This window comes from Callionymus lyra, chromosome 3 (assembly GCF_982586985.1).
Source record: "Callionymus lyra chromosome 3, fCalLyr1.hap1.1, whole genome shotgun sequence".
NCBI lineage: Eukaryota > Metazoa > Chordata > Actinopteri > Syngnathiformes > Callionymidae > Callionymus > Callionymus lyra.
Window position 1 is genome coordinate 135,951 of NC_141820.1, and position 25,170 is coordinate 161,120.

The 25,170-nt window shown below is 35.0% G+C and overlaps 1 protein-coding gene across 3 annotated transcripts in view; it reads left to right on the top strand.

Annotated features, from left to right (window-relative positions):
* Positions 1–5,799: 5,799 nt before the first annotated feature.
* The window catches only part of yars1 (tyrosyl-tRNA synthetase 1), a 35,642-nt gene continuing 16,271 nt past the window's right edge, over positions 5,800–25,170 (top strand). Inside the window, exons 1-8 of one of the 3 annotated variants that reach the window (XM_087786096.1) lie at positions 5,800–5,869; positions 7,029–7,095; positions 7,156–7,302; positions 7,993–8,168; positions 8,230–8,359; positions 8,413–8,493; positions 8,547–8,639; positions 9,490–9,625. In XM_087786096.1, coding sequence (XP_087642222.1) covers positions 7,033–7,095; positions 7,156–7,302; positions 7,993–8,168; positions 8,230–8,359; positions 8,413–8,493; positions 8,547–8,639; positions 9,490–9,625 — 826 coding nt within the window. In that variant the 5' untranslated portion in view covers positions 5,800–5,869; positions 7,029–7,032. The other 2 variants (XM_087786097.1, XM_087786098.1) reach the window with 2 other exon arrangements.

A 25,170-nucleotide genomic window follows, 5' to 3' on the forward strand; every position in this document is an offset into this window, starting at 1 on the left:
CGACACGAGTTTATAAACATATAAACAAGACTAGGACTAACTAGGACTAACTAGGACTAGTTATAATGTCTTGAAACATCAGATGAGATGAAATGAAACTTCGTCAAAGTTAATTCACACAAATACTGTGAATCTATTCTCTAGTCGGAGGATAATCGTCAAATAAAAATGTCTTCTTGATGTTCGTCGTCTTTATTGTGATGAAAGGAGGGAGTCTCTGGACCACCTCAGTTGGACCTCTGAGAGTCTCTGGACCACCTCAGTTGGACCTCAGAGTCTCTGGACCACCTCAGTTGGACCTCTGAGAGTCTCTGGACCACCTCAGTTGGACCTCAGAGTCTCCGGACCACCTCAGTTGGACCTCTGAGAGTCTCTGGACCACCTCAGTTGGACCTCAGAGTCTCTGGACCACCTCAGTTGGACCTCTGAGAGTCTCTGGACCACCTCAGTTGGACCTCTGAGAGTCTCTGGACCACCTCAGTTGGACCTCAGAGTCTCTGGACCACCTCAGTTGGACCTCTGAGAGTCTCTGGACCACCTCAGTTGGACCTCTGAGAGTCTCTGGACCACCTCAGTTGGACCTCTGAGAGTCTCTGGACCACCTCAGTATGACCTCTGAGAGTCTCTGGACCACCTCAGTTGGACCTCTGAGAGTCTCTGGACCACCTCAGCTGGACCTCTCAGAGTCTCTGGACCACCTCAGTTGGACCTCTGAGAGTCTCTGGACCACCTCAGTATGACCTCTGAGAGTCTCTGGACCACCTCAGTTGGACCTCTGAGAGTCTCTGGACCACCTCAGCTGGACCTCTCAGAGTCTCTGGACCACCTCAGTTGGACCTCTGGGAGTCTCTGGACCACCTCAGCTGGACCTCTGGGAGTCTCTGGACCACCTCAGCTGGACCTCTGGGAGTCTCTGGACCACCTCAGTTGGACCTCTGGGAGTCTCTGGACCACCTCAGTTGGACCTCTGAGAGTCTCTGGACCACCTCAGTTGGACCTCTGAGAGTCTCTGGACCACCTCAGTTGGACCTCTGGGAGTCTCTGGACCACCTCAGTTGGACCTCTGAGAGTCTCTGGACCACCTCAGTTGGACCTCAGGCATGTGTTCTCACTAAATGTTCACGGACAGGCTGGGGAGGAGCCCGGGTCAGACCTACACCTGCAGTTTCATGACTTCCTGCTTCACCTCCAGCTGTGTCAGTGCTGTAAACGTCTGGTTGTGAGCAGACTTCTGCTACCTGAGAACCTCCGAGTCATTGGCTTCATAACCTCAGGTTCTAAGAATGGTGCAAAGCTGAGTTCAGTAGGAGGGGGTGGGGCTGGTGTTAATTAATTCACACTTTTATTTCTTGTCAGTTAATGAAACAAAGATTCAAGAATCTTTTTTTAACCAGTCGATTCTGAGCTCATGTGTTCGATTGCTTCAGTCTGACTAGTCAATCCTTGAGCTCATGTGTTCGATTGCTTCAGTCTGACTAGTCGATCCCTGAGCTCATGTGTTCGATTGCTTCAGTCTGACTAGTCGATCCTGAGCTCATGTGTTCGATTGCTTCAGTCTGACTAGTCGATCCTGAGCTCATGTGTTCGATTGCTTCAGTCTGACCAGTCGATCCTGAGCTCATGTGTTCGATTGCTTCAGTCTGACTAGTCGATCCCTGAGCTCATGTGTTCGATTGCTTCAGTCTGACTAGTCGATCCCTGAGCTCATGTGTTCGATTGCTTCAGTCTGACTAGTCGATCCCTGAGCTCATGTGTTCGATTGCTTCAGTCTGACTAGTCGATCCCTGAGCTCATGTGTTTGATTGCTTCAGTCTGACCAGTCGATCCCTGAGCTCATGTGTTCGATTGCTTCAGTCTGGCTAGTCGATCCCTGAGGTCATGTGTTCGATTGCTTTAGTCTGTCTAGTCGATCCCTGAGCTCATGTTCGATTGCTTCAGTCTAACTAGTCGATTCCTGAGCTCATGTTCAATTGCTTCAGTCTGACTAGTCGATCCTGAGCTCATGTTCGATTGCTTCAGTCTGACCAGTCGATCCTGAGCTCGTGTTTGATTGCTTCAGTCTGACCAGTCGATACTGAACTCATGTGTTCGATTGCTTCAGTCTGACCAGTCGATCCTGAGCTCATGTTCGATTGCTTCAGTCTGACCAGTCGATCCTGAGCTCGTGTTTGATTGCTTCAGTCTGACCAGTCGATCCTGAACTCATGTGTTCGATTGCTTCAGTCTGACCAGTTGATCCTTGAGCTCATGTGTTCGATTGCTTCAGTCTGACTCTTCGATCCCTGAACTCATGTGTTCAATTGCTTCAGTCTGACTAGTCGATCCTGAGCTCATGTTCGATTGCTTCAGTCTGACCAGTCGATCCTGAGCTCGTGTTTGATTGCTTCAGTCTGACCAGTCGATCCTGAACTCATGTGTTCGATTGCTTCAGTCTGACCAGTCGATCCTTGAGCTCATGTGTTCGATTGCTTCAGTCTGACTAGTCGATCCCTGAGCTCATGTGTTCGATTGCTTCAGTCTGACTAGTCGATCCCTGAGCTCATGTGTTCGATTGCTTCAGTCTGGCTAGTCGATCCCTGAGGTCATGTGTTCGATTGCTTTAGTCTGACTAGTCGATCCCTGAGCTCATGTGTTCGATTGCTTCAGTCTGCCCAGTCGATCCTGAACTCATGTGTTCGATTGCTTCAGTCTGACTAGTCGATCCCTGAGCTCATGTGTTCGATTGCTTCAGTCTGACCAGTCGATCCCTGAGCTCATGTGTTCGATTGCTTCAGTCTGACTGTCGATCCCTGAGGTCATGTGTTCGATTGCTTTAGTCTGACTAGTCGATCCCTGAGCTCATGTTCGATTGCTTTAGTCTGACTAGTCCATCCCTGAGCTCGTGTTCGATTGCTTCAGTCTGCCCAGTCGATCCTGAACTCGTGTTCGATTGCTTCAGTCTGCCCAGTCGATCCTGAGCTCGTGTTCGATTGCTTCAGTCTGCCCAGTCGATCCTGAACTCGTGTTCGATTGCTTCAGTCTGCCCAGTCGATCCTGAACTCATGTGTTCGATTGCTTCAGTCTGACTAGTCGATCCCTGAGCTCGTGTTCGATTGCTTCAGTCTGACCAGTCGATCCTGAGCTTGTGTTCGATTGCTTCAGTCTGCCCAGTCGATCCTGAACTCATGAGTTCGATTGCTTCAGTCTGACCAGTCGATCCTTGAGCTCATGTGTTCGATTGCTTCAGTCTGACTAGTCGATCCCTGAGCTCATGTGTTCGATTGCTTCAGTCTGACCAGTCGATCCCTGAGCTCATGTGTTCGATTGCTTCAGTCTGACTAGTCGATCCCTGAGCTCATGTGTTCGATTGCTTCAGTCTGACTAGTCGATCCCTGAGCTCATGTGTTTGATTGCTTCAGTCTGACTAGTCGATCCCTGAGCTCATGTGTTCGATTGCTTCAGTCTGGCTAGTTGATCCCTGAGGTCATGTGTTCGATTGCTTTAGTCTGTCTAGTCGATCCCTGAGCTCATGTTCGATTGCTTCAGTCTGACTAGTCGATTCCTGAGCTCATGTTCAATTGCTTCAGTCTGACTAGTCGATCCTGAGCTCATGTTCGATTGCTTCAGTCTGACCAGTCGATCCTGAGCTCGTGTTTGATTGCTTCAGTCTGACCAGTCGATACTGAACTCATGTGTTCGATTGCTTCAGTCTGACCAGTCGATCCTGAGCTCATGTTCGATTGCTTCAGTCTGACCAGTCGATCCTGAGCTCGTGTTTGATTGCTTCAGTCTGACCAGTCGATCCTGAACTCATGTGTTCGATTGCTTCAGTCTGACCAGTCGATCCTTGAGCTCATGTGTTCGATTGCTTCAGTCTGACTCTTCGATCCCTGAACTCATGTGTTCAATTGCTTCAGTCTGACTAGTCGATCCTGAGCTCATGTTTGATTGCTTCAGTCTGACCAGTCGATCCTGAGCTCGTGTTTGATTGCTTCAGTCTGACCAGTCGATCCTGAACTCATGTGTTCGATTGCTTCAGTCTGACTAGTCGATCCCTGAGCTCATGTGTTCGATTGCTTCAGTCTGACTAGTCGATCCCTGAGCTCATGTGTTCGATTGCTTCAGTCTGGCTAGTCGATCCCTGAGGTCATGTGTTCGATTGCTTTAGTCTGACTAGTCGATCCCTGAGCTCATGTGTTCGATTGCTTCAGTCTGCCCAGTCGATCCCTGAGGTCATGTGTTCGATTGCTTTAGTCTGACTAGTCGATCTCTGAGCTCATGTGTTCGATTGCTTCAGTCTGCCCAGTCGATCCTGAACTCATGTGTTCGATTGCTTCAGTCTGACTAGTCGATCCCTGAGCTCATGTGTTCGATTGCTTCAGTCTGACCAGTCGATCCCTGAGCTCATGTGTTCGATTGCTTCAGTCTGACTGTCGATCCCTGAGGTCATGTGTTCGATTGCTTTAGTCTGACTAGTCGATCCCTGAGCTCATGTTCGATTGCTTTAGTCTGACTAGTCGATCCCTGAGCTCGTGTTCGATTGCTTCAGTCTGCCCAGTCGATCCTGAACTCGTGTTCGATTGCTTCAGTCTGCCCAGTCGATCCTGAGCTCGTGTTCGATTGCTTCAGTCTGCCCAGTCGATCCTGAACTCGTGTTCGATTGCTTCAGTCTGCCCAGTCGATCCTGAACTCATGTGTTCGATTGCTTCAGTCTGACTAGTCGATCCCTGAGGTCATGTGTTCGATTGCTTTAGTCTGACTAGTCGATCCCTGAGCTCATGTTCGATTGCTTTAGTCTGACTAGTCGATCCCTGAGCTCATGTGTTCGATTGCTTTAGTCTGACTAGTCGATCCCTGAGCTCATGTTCGATTGCTTCAATCTGACTAGTCGATCCCTGAGCTCATGTTCGATTGCTTCAGTCTGACTCTTCGATCCCTGAGCTCATGTGTTCGATTGCTTCAGTCTAACTAGTCGATCCCTGAGCTCATGTGTTCGATTGCTTCAGTCTGACTAGTCGATCCCTGAGCTCATGTGTTCGATTGCTTCAGTCTGGCTAGTCGATCCCTGAGGTCATGTGTTCGATTGCTTCAGTCTGACTAGTCGATCCCTGAGCTCATGTTCGATTGCTTCAGTCTGACCAGTCGATCCTGAGCTCGTGTTCGATCGCTTCAATCTGCCCAGTCGATCCTGAACTCATGTGTTCGATTGCTTCAGTCTGACCAGTCGATACTTGAGCTCATGTGTTCGATTGCTTCAGTCTGACTAGTCGATCCCTGAGCTCATGTGTTTGATTGCTACAGTCTGACTTGTCGATCCCTGAGCTCATGTGTTCGATTGCTTCAGTCTGGCTAGTCGATCCCTGAGCTCATGTGTTCGATTGCTTCAGTCTGACTAGTCGATCTCTGAGCTCATGTTCGATTGCTTCAGTCTGACTAGTCGATCCCTGAGCTTGTGTATTCGATTGCTTCAGTCTGACTAGTCGATCCTGAGCTCATGTGTTCGATTGCTTCAGTCTGACCAGTCGATCCTGAGCTCGTGTTCGATTGCTTCAGTCTGACCAGTCGATCCTGAGCTCATGTGTTCGATTGCTTCAGTCTGACCAGTCGATCCTGAGCTTGTGTGTTCGATTGCTTCAGTCTGACCAGTCAATCCTGAGCTCGTATTCGATTGCTTCAGTCTGAACAGTCGATCCTGAGCTCGTGTTCGATTGCCTCAGGCAGACTAGTCGATCAATGATCTCGTGTTTGATTGCTTCAGTCTGACCAGTCGATCCTGAGCTCGTGTTCGATTGCTTCAGTCTGCCCAGTCGATCCTGAGCTCGTGTTCGATTGCTTCAGTCTGACCAGTGCTGATGCAACGACGTCGCTGACACTCGCGTCACTGCAGCAGGTAAAGAAACGTTGACTCACTAGTAACTAGTAACCCTAACTCAACACTAACCACTACAGTAGGTTCAACTCTAGACTCTCGACAGATTCTCAGCGAAGGTTTGACTCGAACTGTGAACAAATGACGATTTTTGATCAACTATGTTGACTTTCTGAGCCTGAAGCCGACATGCTAACATGCTAACATGCTAACACGCCTCGTTCACTGACGTCACGTTCATTCTCTTCATTCATCGCGTTTAGTTTTAACTTTTGTGTTTATTATCTGTTTATAAATGTGTTTATTATATGAAGCAAATCTAAATGAAGATGAACCAACAGAAGCTTCTTAACGTGTGTTTATGTTTATTTAACAAACACTTCATCACGACTATAACTATAATATAACTATAATAATTATTAGTTTGTGTTTATTTAACAAACACTTCATCACGACTATAACTATAATATAACTATAATAATTATTAGTTTGTGTTTATTTAACAAACACTTCATCACGACTATAACTATAATATAACTATAATAATTATTAGTTTGTGTTTATTTAACAAACACTTCATCACGACTATAACTATAATATAACTATAATAATTATTAGTTTGTGTTTATTTAACAAACACTTCATCACGACTATAACTATAATATAACTATAATAATTATTAGTTTGTGTTTATTTAACAAACACTTCATCACGACTATAACTATAATATAACTATAATAATTATTAGTTTGTGTTTATTTAACAAACACTTCATCACGACTATAACTATAATATAACTATAATAATTATTAGTTTGTGTTTATTTAACAAACACTTCATCACGACTATAACTTTAATATAACTATAATAATTATTAGTTTGTGTTTATTTAACAAACACTTCATCACGACTATAACTATAATATAACTATAATAATTATTAGTTTGTGTTTATTTAACAAACACTTCATCATGACTATAACTATAATAATTATTAGTTTGTGTTTATTTAACAAACCCTTCATTACAACTATAACTATATAATGATTTGTTATAAATATAATTAACTATAATAATGTTTGTTTTAACTCTAATTAACTATAATAATGTTTGTTTTAACTATAATTAACTATAATAATGTTTGTTTTAACTATAATTAACTATAATAATGTTGTGTTCAGACTCATGTGTGCCATGAAAGCTCAGAGTCCAGAGGAGAAGTTCCACCTCATCACAAGGAACCTCCAGGTGATTGACAGCTCAGGTGACGTCTCCTGACACGATCACGAGTCTTGCTTGTGTCTCCAGGAGGTGCTTGGAGAGGAGAAGCTGAAGCAGGTTCTCCAGGAGCGAGAGGTGAAGGTCTACTGGGGGACGGCCACCACCGGGAAGCCTCACGTCGCCTACTTCGTGCCCATGTCCAAGATTGCAGACTTCCTCAAGGCTGGGTGTGAGGTGTGTGTACAACTGTGTGTACAACTGTGTGTACAACTGTGTGTACAACTGTGTGTACAACTGTGTGTACAACTGTGTGTACAACTGTGTGTGCAACTACACACTGTGTGTTCTCCTCGCAGTGGTTGCTATAGCGACGACAAGGTGACATGCAGTCAAACGTACAAACATTATGTTTTTAACTGTTAAATGTTTGTTTTGAACAAAAGTCTTTGAGGTTTTAGTTTGTTTGACAAAAGATTGAAGTCGTTTCTCCTGCAGTTTGTTGACATGAAACCTTCTTCAATGTCACTGTTTTGACGGATCAACATCATGTACGTTTTGATTGGCATTTCAGATGTTCTTCTCTCACTGTGTGTCACGTGATGAGGGTTGTGTTGATAAAGTTTCAAGTTGTGTCACACAAACGATTGTAAAAGATACGACAACATTCTTCAGGTTCAACTGTTGACTTTGATTTGAAGTTTGTCTACACGGTTGTGTCTGATAACTACAGGAAGGGCTTTGATGTAATGGGATTGAAGGCGTTTGACAGAACCCTCTAGTGGTGACATGGAGCGACTGCGATAGAGAGGATCTGGTGTGTAACGCTTCCGTCATGTGTTACATCAACTCTTTACGTCTGGAGTCCCGGGTTTGTTTACTGGCGACGGTTCGACTGGCGCTGATATTAAGTCACTTTATTTCCAGGTGACCATTCTGTTCGCAGACCTTCATGCTTACCTGGACAACATGAAGGCTCCCTGGGAGCTGCTGGAGCTGCGGGTGAAGTACTACGAGCAGGTGATCAAGGCCATGCTGGAGAGCATCTCCGTGCCGCTGGACAAGCTCAAGTTCGTCAAAGGAACGGATTATCAGCTGAGCAGGTCTCGCGCTCCACCTGGGCACCTGTGAGGTCACGAGTTGAACTTTGACCTCTGCCCTCAGAGAGTACACATTGGACGTGTACCGACTCTCCTCCATGGTCACGGAACACGACGCGAAGAAGGCTGGAGCCGAAGTGGTCAAGCAGGTGGACCACCCGCTGCTGAGCGGTCTGCTGTACCCAGGCCTGCAGGTACGACTCACCTGTGGAAGATGTTTGGACGGAAGTAACTGGATGGTTTGAAGGCTCTGGACGAGGAGTACCTGAAGGTGGACGCTCAGTTTGGAGGAGTGGACCAGAGGAAGATCTTCACGCTGGCAGAGAAGGTACCTTCTGGTGAACATGTTGATCTTCTCGTGTGACGTTCTCTCTGCTCCAGTACCTTCCGTCTCTGGGCTACAACAAACGATCGCATCTGATGAACCCCATGGTTCCGGGACTGACCGGAGCCAAGATGAGCTCGTCTGAGGAAGTGAGTCTGAACCTCAGTCTCTTCTTCTACTGTTGTCAGTAAAGATCTACCTCACCTCACCTAACCTCACCTAACCTCACCTAACCTCACCTAACCTCACCTAACCTCACCTAACCTCACCTAACCTGACCTAACCTCACCTAACCTCACCTAACCTCACCTAACCTGACCCAACCTAACCTAACATAACATAACATGACCCGACCCGACCCGACCTGACATAACCTAACCTCACCTAACCTGACCTAACCTAACCTAACATAACCTAACCTAACATAACCTAACCTGACCTGACATGACCTAACCTCACCTAACCTAATCTCACCTAACCTACTTAACCTGACCTGCCCTAACATAACCTGATCTACCCTGACCTGACCTAACTTAACCTCACCTAACCTACTTAACCTGACCTAACCTAACATAACCTGATCTAACCTGACCTCACCTAACCTAACCTAATTAACCTGACCTAACCTAACCTGACCTGACCTGACCTAACCTAACCTACTTAACCTACCCTACTTAACCTACCCTACTTAACCTACTTAACCTAACCCAACCCAACCCAACCTAACCTAACCCGACCCGACCTGACCTGACCCGACCTGCCCCGACCCGACCCGACCTGACCCGATCTGACCCGACCCGACCTCACCCAACCTCACCTAAAACGACCTCACCCAACCTCACCTAACCCAACACAACCCAACCTCACCCGACCTGACCCGACCTGACATGACCTAACCCAACCTAACATAACCTCAACTAACATAAGCTAACCTAACCTGACCTACTGACCTAACATAACCTCAACTAACCTAACCTGACCTACTGACCTCTCCCACAGGAGTCCAAGATCGACCTGCTGGACTCCAGAGAGGACGTGAAGAAGAAGCTGAAGAAAGCGTTCTGTGAGCCTGGAAACGTCCAGAACAACGGAGTCTTGTCCTTCGTGCAGTACGTGCTGTTCCCACTGCGAGGAGGTGAGTTGGTGTTATTATCATGTTATTATCCTTGATAATGATGTTATTATCCTTGATAATGATGTTATTATGATGTTATAATCCTTGATTATGATGTTATTATGATGTTATTATCCTTGATTATGATGTTATTATACTTTATCAATCAATGATGTCATGGATGGTTAATGATCAATACTTTATTAATCAATGATGTCATGGATGGTTAATGATTAATACTTTATCAATCAATGATGTCATGGATGGTTAATGATCAATACTTTATTAATCAATGATGTCATGGATGGTTAATGATCAATACTTTATTAATCAATGATGTCATGGATGGTTAATGATCAATACTTTATTAATCAATGATGTCATGGATTGTTAATGATCAATACTTTATTAATCAATGATGTCATGGATGGTTAATGATCAATACTTTATTAATCAATGATGTCATGGATGGTTAATGATCAATACTTTATTAATCAATGATGTCATGGATGGTTAATGATTAATACTTTATTAATCAATGATGTCATGGATGGTTAATGATCAATACTTTATTAATCAATGATGTCATGGATGGTTAATGATCAATACTTTATTAATCAATGATGTCATGGATGGTTAATGATCAATACTTTATTAATCAATGATGTCATGGATGGTTAATGATCAAATACTTTATTAATCAATGATGTCATGGATGGTTAATGATTAATACTTTATTAATCAATGATGTCATGGATGGTTAATGATCAACTACTTTATTAATTAATGATCAATACTTTATTAATCAATGATGTCATGGATGGTTAATGATCAATACTTTATTAATCAATGATGTCATGGATTGTTAATGATCAATACTTTATTAATCAATGATGTCATGGATGGTTAATGATCAATACTTTATTAATCAATGATGTCATGGATGGTTAATGATTAATACTTTATTAATCAATGATGTCATGGATGGTTAATGATCAATACTTTATTAATCAATGATGTCATGGATGGTTAATGATAAATACTTTATTAATCAATGATGTCATGGATTGTTAGATAAATCAATGATGTCATGGATGGTTAATGATCGATACTTTATTAATCAATGATGTCATGGATGGTTAATGATCAATACTTTATTAATCAATGATGTCATGGATGGTTAATGATCAATACTTTATTAATCAATGATGTCATGGATGATTAATGATTAATGATTAATACTTTATTAATCAATGATGTCATGATCAAATACTTTATTAATCAATGATTTCATGGATGGTTAATGATCAATACTTTATTAATCAATGATGTCATGGATGGTTAATGATCGATACTTTATTAATCAATGATGTCATGGATGGTTAATGATCGATACTTTATTAATCAATGATGTCATGGATGGTTAATGATCAATACTTTATTAATCAATGATGTCATGGATGGTTAATGATCAATACTTTATTAATCAATGATGTCATGGATGGTTAATGATCAATACTTTGTTAATCAATGATGTCATGGATGGTTAATGATCAATACTTTATTAATCAATGATGTCATGGATGGTTAATGATCAATACTTTATTAATCAATGATGTCATGGATGGTTAATGATCAATACTTTATTAATCAATGATGTCATGGATGGTTAATGATCAATACTTTATTAATCAATGATGTCATGGATGGTTAATGATCAATACTTTATTAATCAATGATGTCATGGATGGTTAATGATCAATACTTTATTAATCAATGATGTCATGGATGGTTAATGATCAATACTTTATTAATCAATGATGTCATGGATGGTTAATGATCAATACTTTATTAAACAACGATGTCATGGATGGTTAATGATCAATACTTTATTAAACAATGATGTCATGGATGGTTAATGATCAATACTTTATTAATCAATGATGTCACGGATGGTTAATGATCAATACTTTATTAATCAATGATGTCACGGATGGTTAATGATCAATACTTTATTAATCAATGATGTCATGGATGGTTAATGATCAATACTTTATTAATCAATGATGTCATGGATGGTTAATGATCAATACTTTATTAAACAATGATGTCATGGATGGTTAATGATCAATACTTTATTAATCAATGATGTCACGGATGGTTAATGATCAATACTTTATTAATCAATGATGTCATGGATGGTTAATGATCAATACTTTATTAATCAATGATGTCATGGATGGTTAATGATCAATACTTTATTAATCAATGATGTCATGGATGGTTAATGATCAATACTTTATTAATCAATGATGTCATGGATGGTTAATGATTAATACTTTATTAATCAATGATGTCATGGATGGTTAATGATCAATACTTTATTAATCAATGATGTCATGGATGGTTAATGATCAATACTTTATTAATCAATGATGTCATGGATGGTTAATGATCAATACTTTATTAATCAATGATGTCATGGATGGTTAATGATCAATACTTTATTAATCAATGATGTCATGGATGGTTAATGATCAATACTTTATTAATCAATGATGTCATGGATGGTTAATGATCAATACTTTATTAATCAATGATGTCATGGATGGTTAATGATCAATACTTTATTAATCAATGATGTCATGGATGGTTAATGATCAATACTTTATTAAACAATGATGTCATGGATTGTTAATGATCAATACTTTATTAATCAATGATGTCATGGATGGTTAATGATCAATACTTTATTAATCAATGATGTCATGGATGGTTAATGATCAATACTTTATTAATCAATGATGTCATGGATGGTTAATGATCAATACTTTATTAATCAATGATGTCATGGATGGTTAATGATCAACTACTTTATTAATTAATGATGTCATGGATGGTTAATGATCAATACTTTATTAATCAATGATGTCATGGATGGTTAATGATCAACTACTTTATTAATTAATGATGTCATGGATGGTTAATGATCAATACTTTATTAATCAATGATGTCATGGATGGTTAATGATCAACTACTTTATTAATTAATGATGTCATGGATGGTTAATGATCAATACTTTATTAATCAATGATGTCATGGATGGTTAATGATCAATACTTTATTAATCAATGATGTCATGGATGGTTAATGATCAATACTTTATTAATCAATGATGTCATGGATGGTTAAGCAGTATTTAAATGAGTACCTGGTTACAAAAAGGACATATTATTACTCCCACAGTATAAGAAAGTATTTGCTGACAAAAATAATGGTTTGAAGAAAATAGCGTTTAATTCCTCTGATTGAATCTGACCTTTGACCCCTGATGCTGAACTGTACAAATAAAAACACCTGACAGTATTATAGTTCTATAAGTTATACATGAGATTTACAATAAAAACACCTGGACAGTATTATAGTTCTATAAGTTATACATGAGATTTATAGTAAAAACACCTGACAGTATTATAGTTCTATAAGTTATACATGAGATTTATAATAAAAACACCTGACAGTATTATAGTTCTATAAGTTATACATGAGATTTACAATAAAAACACCTGACAGTATTATAGTTCTATAAGTTATACATGAGATTTACAATAAAAACACCTGACAGTATTATAGTTCTATAAGTTATACATGAGATTTACAATAAAAACACCTGACAGTATTATAGTTCTATAAGTTATACATGAGATTTATAATAAAAACACCTGACAGTATTATAGTTCTATAAGTTATACATGAGATTTACAATAAAAACACCTGACAGTATTATAGTTCTATAAGTTATACATGAGATTTATAATAAAAACACCTGGACAGTATTATAGTTCTATAAGTTATACATGAGATTTACAATAAAAACACCTGACAGTATTATAGTTCTATAAGTTATACATGAGATTTATAATAAAAACACCTGGACAGTATTATAGTTCTATAAGTTATACATGAGATTTACAATAAAAACACCTGACAGTATTATAGTTCTATAAGTTATACATGAGATTTACAATAAAAACACCTGGACAGTATTATAGTTCTATAAGTTATACATGAGATTTACAATAAAAACACCTGGACAGTATTATAGTTCTATAAGTTATACATGAGATTTACAATAAAAACACCTGACAGTATTATAGTTCTATAAGTTATACATGAGATTTACAATAAAAACACCTGGACAGTATTATAGTTCTATAAGTTATACATGAGATTTACAATAAAAACACCTGACAGTATTATAGTTCTATAAGTTATACATGAGATTTACAATAAAAACACCTGACAGTATTATAGTTCTATAAGTTATACATGAGATTTACAATAAAAACACCTGGACAGTATTATAGTTCTATAAGTTATACATGAGATTTACAATAAAAACACCTGACAGTATTATAGTTCTATAAGTTATACATGAGATTTACAATAAAAACACCTGACAGTATTATAGTTCTATACGTTATACATGAGATTTACAATAAAAACACCTGACAGTATTATAGTTCTATAAGTTATACATGAGATTTACAATAAAAACACCTGACAGTATTATAGTTCTATAAGTTATACATGAGATTTACAATAAAAACACCTGACAGTATTATAGTTCTATAAGTTATACATGAGATTTACAATAAAAACACCTGACAGTATTATAGTTCTATAAGTTATACATGAGATTTACAATAAAAACACCTGACAGTATTATAGTTCTATAAGTTATACATGAGATTTATAATAAAAACACCTGACAGTATTATAGTTCTATAAGTTATACATGAGATTTACAATAAAAACACCTGACAGTATTATAGTTCTATAAGTTATACATGAGATTTACAATAAAAACACCTGACAGTATTATAGTTCTATAAGTTATACATGAGATTTACAATAAAAACACCTGACAGTATTATAGTTCTATAAGTTATACATGAGATTTACAAAAAAAACACCTGACAGTATTATAGTTCTATAAGTTATACATGAGATTTACAATAAAAACACCTGGACAGTATTATAGTTCTATAAGTTATACATGAGATTTACAATAAAAACACCTGACAGTATTATAGTTCTATAAGTTATACATGAGATTTACAATAAAAACACCTGACAGTATTATAGTTCTATAAGTTATACATGAGATTTACAATAAAAACACCTGACAGTATTATAGTTCTATAAGTTATACATGAGATTTACAAAAAAAACACCTGACAGTATTATAGTTCTATAAGTTATACATGAGATTTACAATAAAAACACCTGACAGTATTATAGTTATATAAGTTATACATGAGATTTACAATAAAAACACCTGACAGTATTATAGTTCTATAAGTTATACATGAGATTTACAATAAAAACACCTGACAGTATTATAGTTCTATAAGTTATACATGAGATTTATAATAAAAACACCTGACAGTATTATAGTTCTATAAGTTATACATGAGATTTACAATAAAAACACCTGACAGTATTATAGTTCTATAAGTTATACATGAGATTTACAATAAAAACACCTGGACAGTATTATAGTTCTATAAGTTATACATGAGATTTACAATAAAAACACCTGACAGTATTATAGTTCTATAAGTTATACATGAGATTTACAATAAAAACACCTGACAGTATTATAGTTATACAAGTTATACATGAGATTTACAATAAAAACTCCTGACAGTATTATAGTTCTATAAGTTATACATGAGATTTACAATAAAAACACCTGACAGTATTATAGTTCTATAAGTTATACATGAGATTTACAATAAAAACACCTGACAGTATTATAGTTCTATAAGTTATACATGAGATTTACAATAAAAACACCTGACAGTATTATAGTTCTATAAGTTATACATTAGATTTACAATAAAAACACCTGACAGTATTATAGTTCTATAAGTTATACATGAGATTTACAATAAAAACACCTGACAGTATTATAGTTCTATAAGTTATACATGAGATTTACAATAAAAACACCTGACAGTATTATAGTTCTATAAGTTATACATGAGATTTACAATAAAAACACCTGACAGTATTATAGTTCTATAAGTTATACATGAGATTTATAATAAAAACACCTGACAGTATTATAGTTCTATAAGTTATACATGAGATTTACAATAAAAACACCTGACAGTATTATAGTTCTATAAGTTATACATGAGATTTATAATAAAAACACCTGACAGTATTATAGTTCTATAAGTTATACATGAGATTTACAATAAAAACACCTGACAGTATTATAGTTCTATAAGTTATACATGAGATTTATAATAAAAACACCTGGACAGTATTATAGTTCTATAAGTTATACATGAGATTTACAATAAAAACACCTGACAGTATTATAGTTCTATAAGTTATACATGAGATTTATAATAAAAACACCTGGACAGTATTATAGTTCTATAAGTTATACATGAGATTTACAATAAAAACACCTGACAGTATTATAGTTCTATAAGTTATACATGAGATTTACAATAAAAACACCTGGACAGTATTATAGTTCTATAAGTTATACATGAGATTTACAATAAAAACACCTGGACAGTATTATAGTTCTATAAGTTATACATGAGATTTACAATAAAAACACCTGACAGTATTATAGTTCTATAAGTTATACATGAGATTTACAATAAAAACACCTGGACAGTATTATAGTTCTATAAGTTATACATGAGATTTACAATAAAAAAACCTGACAGTATTATAGTTCTATAAGTTATACATGAGATTTACAATAAAAACACCTGACAGTATTATAGTTCTATAAGTTATACATGAGATTTACAATAAAAACACCTGGACAGTATTATAGTTCTATAAGTTATACATGAGATTTACAATAAAAACACCTGACAGTATTATAGTTCTATAAGTTATACATGAGATTTACAATAAAAACACCTGACAGTATTATAGTTCTATACGTTATACATGAGATTTACAATAAAAACACCTGACAGTATTATAGTTCTATAAGTTATACATGAGATTTATAATAAAAACACCTGACAGTATTATAGTTCTATAAGTTATACATGAGATTTACAATAAAAACACCTGACAGTATTATAGTTATATAAGTTATACATGAGATTTACAATAAAAACACCTGACAGTATTATAGTTCTATAAGTTATACATGAGATTTACAATAAAAACACCTGACAGTATTATAGTTCTATAAGTTATACATGAGATTTATAATAAAAACACCTGACAGTATTATAGTTCTATAAGTTATACATGAGATTTACAATAAAAACACCTGACAGTATTATAGTTCTATAAGTTATACATGAGATTTACAATAAAAACACCTGACAGTATTATAGTTCTATAAGTTATACATGAGATTTACAATAAAAACACCTGACAGTATTATAGTTCTATAAGTTATACATGAGATTTACAAAAAAAACACCTGACAGTATTATAGTTCTATAAGTTATACATGAAATTTACAATAAAAACACCTGGACAGTATTATAGTTCTATAAGTTATACATGAGATTTACAATAAAAACACCTGACAGTATTATAGTTCTATAAGTTATACATGAGATTTACAATAAAAACACCTGGACAGTATTATAGTTCTATAAGTTATACATGAGATTTACAATAAAAACACCTGACAGTATTATAGTTATATAAGTTATACATGAGATTTACAATAAAAACACCTGACAGTATTATAGTTCTATAAGTTATACATGAGATTTACAATAAAAACACCTGACAGTATTATAGTTCTATAAGTTATACATGAGATTTACAAAAAAAACACCTGACAGTATTATAGTTATATAAGTTATACATGAGATTTACAATAAAAACACCTGACAGTATTATAGTTATATAAGTTATACATGAGATTTACAATAAAAACACCTGACAGTATTATAGTTCTATAAGTTATACATGAGATTTACAATAAAAACACCTGGACAGTATTATAGTTCTATAAGTTATACATGAGATTTACAATAAAAACACCTGACAGTATTATAGTTCTATAAGTTATACATGAGATTTACAATAAAAACACCTGACAGTATTATAGTTATACAAGTTATACATGAGATTTACAATAAAAACTCCTGACAGTATTATAGTTCTATAAGTTATACATGAGATTTACAATAAAAACACCTGGACAGTATTATAGTTCTATAAGTTATACATGAGATTTACAATAAAAACACCTGACAGTATTATAGTTCTATAAGTTATACATGAGATTTACAATAAAAACACCTGACAGTATTATAGTTCTATAAGTTATACATGAGATTTACAATAAAAACACCTGACAGTATTATAGTTCTATAAGTTATACATGAGATTTACAATAAAAACACCTGACAGTATTATAGTTCTATAAGTTATACATGAGATTTACAATAAAAACACCTGACAGTATTATAGTTCTATAAGTTATACATGAGATTTACAATAAAAACACCTGACAGTATTATAGTTCTATAAGTTATACATGAGATTTACAATAAAAACACCTGACAGTATTATAGTTCTATAAGTTATACATGAGATTTACAATAAAAACACCTGACAGTATTATAGTTCTATAAGTTATACATGAGATTTATAATAAAAACACCTGACAGTATTATAGTTCTATAAGTTATACATGAGATTTACAATAAAAACACCTGACAGTATTATAGTTCTATAAGTTATACATGAGATTTACAATAAAAACACCTGGACAGTATTATAGTTCTATAAGTTATACATGAGATTTATAATAAAAACACCTGGACAGTATTATAGTTCTATAAGTTATACATGAGATTTATAATAAAAACACCTGACAGTATTATAGTTCTATAAGTTATACATGAGATTTATAATAAAAACACCTGACAGTATTATAGTTCTATAAGTTATACATGAGATTTATAATAAAAACACCTGACAGTATTATAGTTCTATAAGTTATACATGAGATTTACAATAAAAACACCTGGACAGTATTATAGTTCTATAAGTTAAACATGAGATTTATAATAAAAACACCTGACAGTATTATAGTTATATAAGTTATACATGAGATTTACAATAAAAACACCTGACAGTATTATAGTTCTATAAGTTATACATGAGATTTACAATAAAAACACCTGGACAGTATTATAGTTCTATAAGTTATACATGAGATTTATAATAAAAACACCTGGACAGTATTATAGTTCTATAAGTTATACATGAGATTTATAATAAAAACACCTGACAGTATTATAGTTCTATAAGTTATACATGAGATTTACAATAAAAACACCTGGACAGTATTATAGTTCTATAAGTTATACATGAGATTTATAATAAAAACACCTGGACAGTATTATAGTTCTATAAGTTATACATGAGATTTACAATAAAAACACCTGGACAGTATTATAGTTCTATAAGTTATACATGAGATTTACAATAAAAACACCTGACGGTATTATAGTTCTATAAGTTATACATGAGATTTACAATAAAAACACCTGGACAGTATTATAGTTCTATAAGTTATACATGAGATTTATAATAAAAACACCTGACAGTATTATAGTTCTATAAGTTATACATGAGATTTATAATAAAAACACCTGGACAGTATTATAGTTCTATAAGTTATACATGAGATTTACAATAAAAACACCTGGACAGTATTATAGTTCTATAAGTTATACATGAGATTTACAATAAAAACACCTGACAGTATTATAGTTCTATAAGTTATACATGAGATTTACAATAAAAACACCTGACAGTATTATAGTTCTATAAGTTATACATGAGATTTACAATAAAAACACCAGGACAGTATTATAGTTATATAAGTTATACATGAGATTTACAATAAAAACACCTGACAGTATTATAGTTATATAAGTTATACATGAGATTTACAATAAAAACACCTGACAGTATTATAATTATATAAGTTATACATGAGATTTACAATAAAAACACCTGACAGTATTATAGTTATATAAGTTATACATGAGATTTACAATAAAAACACCTGACAGTATTATAGTTATATAAGTTATACATGAGATTTACAATAAAAACACCTGACAGTATTATAGTTCTATAAGTTATACATGAGATTTACAATAAAAACACCTGACAGTATTATAGTTCTATAAGTTATACATGAGATTTACAATAAAAACACCTGACAGTATTATAGTTCTATAAGTTATACATGAGATTTACAATAAAAACACCTGACAGTATTATAGTTCTATAAGTTATACATGAGATTTACAATAAAAACACCTGACAGTATTATAGTTCTATAAGTTATACATGAGATTTACAATAAAAACACCTGACAGTATTATAGTTCTATAAGTTATACATGAGATTTACAATAAAAACACCTGACAGTATTATAGTTCTATAAGTTATACATGAGATTTACAATAAAAACACCTGACAGTATTATAGTTCTATAAGTTATACATGAGATTTACAATAAAAACACCTGGACAGTATTATAGTTCTATAAGTTATACATGAGATTTACAATAAAAACACCTGACAGTATTATAGTTCTATAAGTTATACATGAGATTTACAATAAAAACACCTGACAGTATTATAGTTCTATAAGTTATACATGAGATTTACAATAAAAACACCTGACAGTATTATAGTTCTATAAGTTATACATGAGATTTACAATAAAAACACCTGGACAGTATTATAGTTCTATAAGTTATACATGAGATTTACAATAAAAACACCTGACAGTATTATAGTTCTATAAGTTATACATGAGATTTACAATAAAAACACCTGACGGTATTATAGTTCTATAAGTTATACATGAGATTTACAATAAAAACACCTGGACAGTATTATAGTTCTATAAGTTATACATGAGATTTACAATAAAAACACCTGGACAGTATTATAGTTCTATAAGTTATACATGAGATTTACAATAAAAACACCTGACAGTATTATAGTTCTATAAGTTATACATGAGATTTACAATAAAAACACCTGACAGTATTATAGTTCTATAAGTTATACATGAGATTTACAATAAAAACACCTGACAGTATTATAGTTCTATAAGTTATACATGAGATTTACAATAAAAACACCTGACAGTATTATAGTTCTATAAGTTATACATGAGATTTACAATAAAAACACCTGGACAGTATTATAGTTCTATAAGTTATACATGAGATTTACAATAAAAACACCTGACGGTATTATAGTTCTATAAGTTATACATGAGATTTACAATAAAAACACCTGACGGTATTATAGTTCTATAAGTTATACATGAGATTTACAATAAAAACACCTGACAGTATTATAGTTCTATAAGTTATACATGAGATTTACAATAAAAACACCTGACAGTATTATAGTTCTATAAGTTATACATGAGATTTACAATAAAAACACCTGGACAGTATTATAGTTCTATAAGTTATACATGAGATTTACAATAAAAACACCTGGAAAGTATTATAGTTCTATAAGTTATACATGAGATTTACAATAAAAACACCTGACAGTATTATAGTTCTATAAGTTATACATGAGATTTACAATAAAAACACCTGACAGTATTATAGTTCTATAAGTTATACATGAGATTTACAATAAAAACACCTGACAGTATTATAGTTCTATAAGTTATACATGAGATTTACAATAAAAACACCTGACAGTATTATAGTTCTATAAGTTATACATGAGATTTACAATAAAAACACCTGACAGTATTATAGTTCTATAAGTTATACATGAGATTTACAATAAAAACACCTGACAGTATTATAGTTCTATAAGTTATACATGAGATTTACAATAAAAACACCTGACAGTATTATAGTTCTATAAGTTATACATGAGATTTACAATAAAAACACCTGACAGTATTATAGTTCTATAAGTTATACATGAGATTTACAATAAAAACACCTGACAGTATTATAGTTCTATAAGTTATACATGAGATTTACAATAAAAACACCTGACAGTATTATAGTTCTATAAGTTATACATGAGATTTACAATAAAAACACCTGACAGTATTATAGTTCTATAAGTTATACATGAGATTTACAATAAAAATACCTGGACAGTATTATAGTTCTATAAGTTATACATGAGATTTACAATAAAAACACCTGGACAGTATTATAGTTCTATAAGTTATACATGAGATTTACAATAAAAACACCTGACAGTATTATAGTTATATAAGTTATACATGAGATTTACAATAAAAACACCTGACAGTATTATAGTTATATAAGTTATACATGAGATTTACAATAAAAACACCTGACAGTATTATAGTTCTATAAGTTATACATGAGATTTACAATAAAAACACCTGACAGTATTATAGTTCTATAAGTTATACATGAGATTTACAATAAAAACACCTGGACAGTATTATAGTTCTATAAGTTATACATGAGATTTACAATAAAAACACCTGGACAGTATTATAGTTCTATAGGTTATACATGAGATTTACAATAAAAACACCTGGACAGTATTATAGTTCTATAAGTTATACATGAGATTTACAATAAAAACACCTGGACAGTATTATAGTTCTATAAGTTATACATGAGATTTACAATAAAAACACCTGGACAGTATTATAGTTCTATAGGTTATACATGAGATTTACAATAAAAACACCTGACAGTATTATAGTTCTATAAGTTATACATGAGATTTACAATAAAAACACCTGACAGTATTATAGTTCTATAAGTTATACATGAGATTTACAATAAAAACACCTGGACAGTATTATAGTTCTATAAGTTATACATGAGATTTACAATAAAAACACCTGACAGTATTATAGTTCTATAAGTTATACATGAGATTTACAATAAAAACACCTGACAGTATTATAGTTCTATAAGTTATACATGAGATTTACAATAAAAACACCTGACAGTATTATAGTTATATAAGTTATACATGAGATTTACAATAAATATAAAAGTAAATATGAAAACATGACATCAAATGAAAACCTTTTGTCAAGAAGAAATATTTACTTTGAATGAAACCCTTTTAAATATTATTTTGTTTGTGTCGCCCCCTGCTGGCAGGTCAGCGTAAGCTTCGATTTCAAACTTTATATCTCGATGTCGACTCAAACATTCTTCTGCCCGACACTTGACTGTGGGAGGAAACCAGAGTTAACCAGAGTTAACCAGAGTTAACCAGAGTAAACCAGAGTAAACCAGAGTAAACCAGAGTAAACCACAGTACACCACAGTAAACCACAGTAAACCACAGTAAACCACAGTACACCAGAGTACACCAGAGTACACCAGAGTACACCAGAGTACACCAGAGTACACCAGAGTAAACCAGAGTAAACCAGAGTACACCAGAGTACACCACAGTACACCAGAGTACACCAGAGTACACCAGAGTACACCAGAGTACACCAGAGTACACCAGAGTACACCACAGTACACCACAGTACACCAGAGTACACCAGAGTACACCAGAGTACTACAGAGTACTACAGAGTACTACAGAGTAAACCAGAGTACACCAGAGTACACCAGAGTACACCAGAGTACACCAGAGTACACCAGAGTACACCAGAGTACACCAGAGTACACCAGAGTAAACCACAGTAAACCACAGTAAACCACAGTAAACCACAGTTAACCACAGTAAACCACAGTAAACCACAGTAAACCACAGTAAACCACAGTAAACCACAGTTAACCACAGTAAACCACAGTAAACCACAGTAAACCACAGTTAACCACAGTAAACCACAGTAAACCACAGTTAACCACAGTAAACCACAGTTAACCACAGTAAACCACAGTTAACCACAGTTAACCACAGTAAACCACAGTAAACCACAGTAAACCACAGTTAACCACAGTTAACCACAGTTAACCACAGTTAACCACAGTAAACCACAGTAAACCACAGTAAACCACAGTTAACCACAGTAAACCACAGTAAACCACAGTAAACCACAGTAAACCACAGTAAACCACAGTTAACCACAGTAAACCACAGTAAACCACAGTAAACCACAGTAAACCACAGTAAACCACAGTAAACCACAGTAAACCACAGTTAACCACAGTTAACCACAGTTAACCACAGTTAACCACAGTAAACCACAGTAAACCACAGTAAACCACAGTAAACCACAGTAAACCACAGTAAACCACAGTAAACCACAGTAAACCACAGTAAACCACAGTAAACCACAGTTAACCACAGTAAACCACAGTAAACCACAGTAAACCACAGTTAACCACAGTAAACCACAGTAAACCACAGTAAACCACAGTTAACCACAGTTAACCACAGTAAACCACAGTAAACCACAGTAAACCACAGTTAACCACAGTTAACCACAGTAAACCACAGTAAACCACAGTAAACCACAGTAAACCACAGTTAACCACAGTAAACCACAGTAAACCACAGTAAACCACAGTAAACCACAGTAAACCACAGTTAACCACAGTAAACCACAGTAAACCACAGTAAACCACAGTAAACCACAGTAAACCACAGTAAACCACAGTAAACCACAGTAAACCACAGTAAACCACAGTTAACCACAGTTAACCACAGTAAACCACAGTAAACCACAGTAAACCACAGTAAACCACAGTAAACCACAGTAAACCACAGTAAACCACAGTAAACCACAGTTAACCACAGTAAACCACAGTAAACCACAGTAAACCACAGTAAACCACAGTAAACCACAGTAAACCACAGTAAACCACAGTAAACCACAGTAAACCACAGTAAACCACAGTAAACCACAGTAAACCACAGTAAACCACAGTAAACCACAGTAAACCACAGTAAACCACAGTTAACCACAGTTAACCACAGTTAACCACAGTAAACCACAGTAAACCACAGTAAACCACAGTAAACCACAGTAAACCACAGTAAACCACAGTAAACCACAGTAAACCACAGTAAACCACAGTAAACCACAGTTAACCACAGTTAACCACAGTAAACCACAGTAAACCACAGTAAACCACAGTAAACCACAGTAAACCACAGTTAACCACAGTAAACCACAGTTAATAAAGCTTTTCTATTCTATTAACCACAGTAAACCACAGTAAACCACAGTTAACCACAGTTAACCACAGTAAACCACAGTTAATAAAGCTTTTCTATTCTATTCTATTAACCACAGTAAACCACAGTAAACCACAGTTAACCACAGTTAACCACAGTTAACCACAGTAAACCACAGTAAACCACAGTAAACCACAGTAAACCACAGTTAACCACAGTAAACCACAGTAAACCACAGTTAACCACAGTTAACCACAGTAAACCACAGTAAACCACAGTAAACCACAGTAAACCACAGTAAACCACAGTTAACCACAGTTAACCACAGTTAACCACAGTTAACCACAGTAAACCACAGTAAACCACAGTTAACCACAGTTAACCACAGTAAACCACA